Below are 8523 nucleotides of genomic sequence, written 5' to 3' on the forward strand. Positions count from 1 at the left end.
CTTGTGTCTATAAGGTAGTAGTTTTGGAACTGTTAGCTAGATTACTTGTTGGTTATTACTGCATTGTCGGAACTAGAAGCACAAGCATTTCGCTACACTCGCATTAACATCTGCTAACCATGTGTATGTGACAAATAAAATTTGATTTGATTTGATTTGATGTTTAATACTGCTGAGCGCTGTGGGAAACATACATGTTTAGATTGGCTGATGCAAGTCATGTGATGACCAGTGTGGTGTTGATTTGACAGTTTCCTCTTCACTGTGGTTACTGTTTAAAACATGTATCACTATAATAAGTCACACAGATGCAGGACAGTCCAGAGAGAACACATAGATACAGACGTATATTAGAGCTGAGATAAGTAGAAGTTACTGTATTGGAACACCTGTGTGTTAAGATGTCAGAGGGAGTCTATGAAAACAGATGGATTTGAAGACGATGAGCCTGATGCAATGAAGAACACAGACATTGATGGCCAATTATATGCCAACGTAGGAGACTTCAAGCCCAGTACAAGAGATGGAGTTGTTGCTTCAGGTAAGATTGCACGGACACACACACACACACACACACACACACACACACACACACACACACACACACACACACACACACACACACACACACACACACACACACAAACACTTACAGGTGTGATAACCCTGTAGAACTCTAGCTTTATTTGTCCAAATCTTGGATGAAACAGTAAAACACATTACCACAGATCTTACTTTAATCATTTGTGATTCAGGACATGTTCAGTGGTGGAAGAGACCCTCTGGAGTTGCTGCAGTGTGTCTGGGGCTGCTGTGTGTTCTCCTACTGGCTGCGATCATAGGCCTGTCTGTCTACTGTAAGTTTAGTGTGTTGTCACTGAGAATTAAGGAGCCTACTTAATCATACTTACTCATTAATGGTGTTTTAGTTACATGTTTGATGAACTTTTCCTTCATACAGATGGAGTCATTGGTCATCATGCCTCAAAATTGAGAGAACAGCTACAGACCAGTTACAACACCCTGACTAAAGAGAGAGACCAGCTACAGACCAGTTACAACACCATGACTAAAAAGAGAGACCAGCTACAGACTGAGAGAGATGTTCTTAGTGGATGGCTTACCAATCTCAGTGAGTAAACCTACAGTAACACATTTTCATTAATCCCACACACTTTATCGTGTGTCTATTCTTTCATAAAATATCTAGTGTGATCATTTGAAGGAAATTCATGCTTTCATCTTGTAGAACAAACCTGTCCTGAACGCTGGCAGAAGTTTGAATCCAGTTGGTACTTCCTGTCTACTGAGACTAAAACCTGGAAGGAGAGCAGAGAGGACTGTCTGGAGAGAGGAGCAGACCTGGTGATCATAAACAACAATAAGGAACAGGTGAGAGAGAGAGCGCGAGAGAGACAGACAGACAGACAGAGAATATATGGGTGTGTGTAACAGTATAACTTTAGACCGTCCCCTCGCCCATACCCGGGCGCGAACCAGGGAAGCTCTGCACACATCAACAACAGTCAACCACGAAGCATCGTTACCAATCGCTCCACAAAAGCCGTGGCTCTTGCAGAGTAAGGGGAACCAATACTTCAAGGTCTCAGAGCAAGTGACGTCACCGATTGAAACGCTATTTAGTGCGAACACCGCTAACTAGCTAGCCATTTCACATCCGTTACACCGTGCAACAGGTATACGTATACATATTTATCTTTTTATCTCTTTTCAACAGGAGTTTCTCTTCATCCTCAACCATACCACAGCTGTACCTGTCTGGATTGGTCTGACTGACTCTGTTACTGAGGGGACCTGGAGATGGGTGGACAACACCCCACTGACCACCCCAAGGTAATATACTACTGCTCTAATAACACTGACCACCCCAAGGTAATATATTACTGTTATAATAACACTGACCAACCCAAGGTAATATATTACTGTTATAATAACACTGACCAACCCAAGGTAATATATTACTGCTCTAATAACACTGACCAACCCAAGGTAATATATTACTGCTATAATAACACTGACCACCCCAAGGTAATATACTACTGTTATAATAACACTGACCAACCCAAGGTAATATACTATTGCTCTAATAACACTGACTAACCCAGGGTAATATACTAGCTCTAATAACACTGACCAACCCACGGTAATATACTACTACTATAATAACACTGACCAACCCAAGGTAATATACTACTGCTCTAATAACACTGACCACCCCAAGGTAATATATTACTGCTCTACTAACACTGACCACCCCAAGGTAATATACTATTGCTATAATAACACTGACCAACCCAAGGCAATATACTACTGTTATAATAACACTGACCAACCCAAGGCAATATACTACTGCTCTAATAACACTGACCACCCCAAGGTAATATACTACTGCTCTAATAACACTGACCAACCCAAGGCAATATACTACTGCTCTAATAACACTGACCAACCCAAGGTAATATACTACTGCTCTAATAACACTGACCACCCCAAGGTAATATACTATTGCTATAATAACACTGACCACCCCAAGGTAATATACTACTGCTCTAATAACACTGACCACCCCAAGGTAATATACTACTGCTCTAATAACACTGACCACCCCAAGGTAATATACTACTGTTATAATAACACTGACCACCCCAAGGTAATATATTACTGTTATAATAACACTGACCACCCCAAGGTAATATATTACTGTTATAATAACACTGACCACCCCAAGGTAATATACTACTGTTATAATAACACTGACCACCCCAAGGTAATATACTACTGCTATAATAACACTGACCACCCCAAGGTAATACACTACTGCTCTAATAACACTGACCAACCCAAGGTAATATACTACTCCAATAACACTGACCACCCCAAGGTAATATACTACTGTTATAATAACACTGACCACCCCAAGGTAATACACTACTGCTCTAATAACACTGACCAACCCAAGGTAATATACTACTCCAATAACACTGACCACCCCAAGGTAATATACTACTGTTATAATAACACTGACCACCCCAAGGTAATATACTACTGCTCTAATAACACTGACCACCCCAAGGTAATATACTACTGCTCTAATAACACTGACCACCCCAAGGTAATATACTACTGTTATAATAACACTGACCACCCCAAGGTAATATACTACTGTTATAATAACACTGACCACCCCAAGGTAATATACTACTGTTATAATAACACTGACCATCCCAAGGTAATATACTACTGTTATAATAACACTGACCACCCCAAGGTAATATATTACTGTTATAATAACACTGACCACCCCAAGGTAATATATTACTGTTATAATAACACTGACCACCCCAAGGTAATATACTACTGTTATAATAACACTGACCACCCCAAGGTAATATACTACTGTTATAATAACACTGACCACCCCAAGGTAATACACTACTGCTCTAATAACACTGACCACCCCAAGGTAATATACTACTGTTATAATAACACTGACCACCCCAAGGTAATACACTACTGCTCTAATAACACTGACCAACCCAAGGTAATATACTACTCCAATAACACTGACCACCCCAAGGTAATATACTACTGTTATAATAACACTGACCACCCCAAGGTAATATACTACTGTTATAATAACACTGACCACCCCAAGGTAATATACTACTGCTCTAATAACACTGACCACCCCAAGGTAATATACTACTGCTCTAATAACACTGACCACCCCAAGGTAATATACTACTGTTATAATAACACTGACCACCCCGAGGTAATATACTACTGCTCTAATAACACTGACTACCCCAAGGTAATACACTACTGCTCTAATAACACTGACCAACCCAAGGTAATATACTACTGTTATAATAACACTGACCACCCCAAGGTAATACACTACTGCTCTAATAACACTGACCACCCCAAGGTAATATACTACTGTTATAATAACACTGACCACCCCAAGGTAATACACTACTGCTCTAATAACACTGACCAACCCAAGGTAATATACTACTCCAATAACACTGACCACCCCAAGGTAATATACTACTGTTATAATAACACTGACCACCCCGAGGTAATATACTACTGCTCTAATAACACTGACTACCCCAAGGTAATACACTACTGCTCTAATAACACTGACCAACCCGAGGTAATATACTACTGTTATAATAACACTGACCACCCCAAGGTAATATACTACTGTTATAATAACACTGACCACCCCAAGGTAATACACTACTGCTCTAATAACACTGACCAACCCAAGGTAATATACTACTCCAATAACACTGACCACCCCAAGGTAATATACTACTGTTATAATAACACTGACCAACCCAAGGTAATATACTACTCCAATAACACTGACCACCCCAAGGTAATATACTACTGTTATAATAACACTGACCACCCCAAGGTAATATACTACTGTTATAATAACACTGACCACCCCAAGGTAATATACTACTGCTCTAATAACACTGACTAACCCAGGGTAATATACTACTGCTCTAATAACACTGACCAGCCCAAGGTAATATACTACTGCTATAATAACACTGACCAACCCAAGGTAATATACTACTGCTCTAATAACACTGACCACCCCAAGGTAATATACTACTGCTCTAATAACACTGACCACCCCAAGGTAATATACTACTGCTCTAATAACACTGACCAACCCAAGGTAATACACTACTGCTCTAATAACACTGACCACCCCAAGGTAATATACTACTGTTATAATAACACTGACCAACCCAAGGTAATATACTACTGCTCTAATAACACTGACCACCCCAAGGTAATATATTACTGCTGTAATAACACTGACCAACCCAAGGTAATATACTACTGCTGTAATAACACTGACCAACCCAAGGTAATATATTATTGCTATAATAACACTGACCAACCCAAGGTAATATACTACTGCTGTAACAACACTGACCAACCCAAGGTAATATATTACTGCTATAATAACACTGACCACCCCAAGGTAATATACTACTGCTCTAATAACACTGACCACCCCAAGGTAATATACTACTGTTATAATAACACTGACCAACCCAAGGTAATATACTACTGCTCTAATAACACTGACCACAGTGTAAGGAGAAGGACTGATTCTCTGTGTTGTTCATACTCTAGGTTCTTCATACTCAACTGATAGACCAACACTGACCACAGACTGACCAGAGATGATAACTACTCTGATAATAAGGGGCCAATTATCAGTTCATTCAACGTTTATCTATACAGGTTATTGTCATTGATAATGGCATGTCTGTACATTAAGCTGAAACATGTTGGTACCTTATTTAGGATGGTGATGTTCAAAGTGTGATGTCTGACTGTTTAACCCTGTAGGTACTGGTATTAACCATGACATCTGACTGTTGTTAACCCTGTAGGTACTGGTATTAACCATGATATCTGACTGTTGTTAACTCTGTAGGTACTGGTATTAACCATGATATCTGACTGTTGTTAACCCTGTAGGTACTGGTATTAACCATGATATCTGACTGTTATTAACCCTGTAGGTACTGGTATTAACCATGACATCTGACTGTTGTTAACCCTGTAGGTACTGGTATTAACCATGATATCTGACTGTTGTTAACCCTGTAGGTACTGGTATTAACCATGATATCTGACTGTTGTTAACCCAGTAGGTACTGGTATTAACCATGATATCTGACTGTTATTAACCCTGTAGGTACTGGTATTAACCATGAAATCTGACTGTTGTTAACCCTGTAGGTACTGGTATTAACCATGATATCTGACTGTTGTTAACCCTGTAGGTACTGATATTAACCATGATATCTGACTGTTTTTAACCCTGTAGGTACTGGTATTAACCATGATATCTGACTGTTGTTAACCCTGTAGGTACTGGTATTAACCATTAACCACTGTTGTTAACCCTGTAGGTACTGGTATTAACCATGATATCTGACTGTTTTTAACCCTGTAGGTACTGGTATTAACCATGATATCTGACTGTTATTAACCCTGTAGGTACTGGTATTAACCATGACATCTGACTGTTGTTAACCCTGTAGGTACTGGTATTAACCATGATATCTGACTGTTGTTAACCCTGTAGGTACTGGTATTAACCATGATATCTGACTGTTATTAACCCTGTAGGTACTGGTATTAACCATGATATCTGACTGTTTTTAACCCTGTAGGTACTGGTATTAACCATGAAATCTGACTGTTGTTAACCCTGTAGGTACTGGTATTAACCATGATATCTGACTGTTGTTAACCTTGTAGGTACTGATATTAACCATGATATCTGACTGTTTTTAACCCTGTAGTTACTGGTATTAACCATGATATCTGACTGTTGTTAACCCTGTAGGTACTGGTATTAACCATTAACCACTGTTGTTAACCCTGTAGGTACTGGTATTAACCATGATATCTGACTGTTTTTAACCCTGTAGGTACTGGTATTAACCATGATATCTGACTGTTGTTAACCCTGTAGGTTCTGGTATTAACCATGATATCTGACTGTTGTTAACCCTGTAGGTACTGGTATTAACCATTAACCACTGTTGTTAACCCTGTAGGTACTGGTATTGACCATGATATCTGACTGTTTTTAACCCTGTAGGTACTGGTATTAACCATGATATCTGACTGTTATTAACCCTGTAGGTACTGGTATTGACCATGATATCTGACTGTTTTTCACCCTGTAGGTACTGGTATTAACCATGATATCTGACTGTTTTTAACCCTGTAGGTACTGGTATTAACCATGATATTTGACTGTTTTAACCCTGTAGGTACTGGTATTAACCATGATATCTGACTGTTATTAACCCTGTAGGTACTGGTATTAACCATGACATCTGACTGTTGTTAACCCTGTAGGTACTGGTATTAACCATGATATCTGACTGTTGTTAACCCTGTAGGTACTGGTATTAACCATGATATCTGACTGTTATTAACCCTGTAGGTACTGGTATTAACCATGATATCTGACTGTTTTTAACCCTGTAGGTACTGGTATTAACCATGAAATCTGACTGTTGTTAACCCTGTAGGTACTGGTATTAACCATGATATCTGACTGTTGTTAACCTTGTAGGTACTGATATTAACCATGATATCTGACTGTTTTTAACCCTGTAGTTACTGGTATTAACCATGATATCTGACTGTTGTTAACCCTGTAGGTACTGGTATTAACCATGATATCTGACTGTTTTAACCCTGTAGGTTCTGGTATTAACCATGATATCTGACTGTTGTTAACCCTGTAGGTTCTGGTATTAACCATGATATCTGACTGTTGTTAACCCTGTAGGTACTGGTATTAACCATGATATCTGACTGTTTTTAACCCTGTAGGTACTGGTATTAACCATGATATCTGACTGTTGTTAACCCTGTAGGTTCTGGTATTAACCATGATATCTGACTGTTGTTAACCCTGTAGGTACTGGTATTAACCATTAACCACTGTTGTTAACCCTGTAGGTACTGGTATTGACCATGATATCTGACTGTTTTTAACCCTGTAGGTACTGGTATTAACCATGATATCTGACTGTTATTAACCCTGTAGGTACTGGTATTGACCATGATATCTGACTGTTTTTCACCCTGTAGGTACTGGTATTAACCATGATATCTGACTGTTTTTAACCCTGTAGGTACTGGTATTAACCATGATATTTGACTGTTTTAACCCTGTAGGTACTGGTATTAACCATGATATCTGACTGTTATTAACCCTGTAGGTACTGGTATTAACCATGACATCTGACTGTTGTTAACCCTGTAGGTACTGGTATTAACCATGATATCTGACTGTTGTTAACCCTGTAGGTACTGGTATTAACCATGATATCTGACTGTTATTAACCCTGTAGGTACTGGTATTAACCATGATATCTGACTGTTTTTAACCCTGTAGGTACTGGTATTAACCATGAAATCTGACTGTTGTTAACCCTGTAGGTACTGGTATTAACCATGATATCTGACTGTTGTTAACCTTGTAGGTACTGATATTAACCATGATATCTGACTGTTTTTAACCCTGTAGTTACTGGTATTAACCATGATATCTGACTGTTGTTAACCCTGTAGGTACTGGTATTAACCATGATATCTGACTGTTTTAACCCTGTAGGTTCTGGTATTAACCATGATATCTGACTGTTGTTAACCCTGTAGGTTCTGGTATTAACCATGATATCTGACTGTTGTTAACCCTGTAGGTACTGGTATTAACCATGATATCTGACTGTTTTTAACCCTGTAGGTACTGGTATTAACCATGATATCTGACTGTTGTTAACCCTGTAGGTTCTGGTATTAACCATGATATCTGACTGTTGTTAACCCTGTAGGTACTGGTATTAACCATTAACCACTGTTGTTAACCCTGTAGGTACTGGTATTGACCATGATATCTGACTGTTTTTAACCCTGTAGGTACTGGTATTA

The 8523-nt window shown here is 39.0% G+C and overlaps 1 protein-coding gene across 1 annotated transcript in view; it reads left to right on the top strand.

Moving 5' to 3' along the window:
* Positions 1 to 285: 285 nt before the first annotated feature.
* Positions 286 to 8523, top strand: part of LOC149980190 (CD209 antigen-like protein A) — an 8960-nt gene continuing 722 nt past the window's right edge. The window contains exons 1-5 of the mRNA XM_090187847.1: positions 286 to 541; positions 756 to 857; positions 962 to 1132; positions 1250 to 1392; positions 1739 to 1854. Coding sequence (XP_090043973.1) covers positions 418 to 541; positions 756 to 857; positions 962 to 1132; positions 1250 to 1392; positions 1739 to 1854 — 656 coding nt within the window. The 5' untranslated portion in view covers positions 286 to 417. The remainder of the gene's footprint in view (positions 542 to 755; positions 858 to 961; positions 1133 to 1249; positions 1393 to 1738; positions 1855 to 8523) is intronic.

This window comes from Oncorhynchus mykiss, chromosome 10 (genome assembly GCF_057628025.1).
Source record: "Oncorhynchus mykiss isolate SJ-2025 chromosome 10, ASM5762802v1, whole genome shotgun sequence".
Lineage (NCBI taxonomy): Eukaryota > Metazoa > Chordata > Actinopteri > Salmoniformes > Salmonidae > Oncorhynchus > Oncorhynchus mykiss.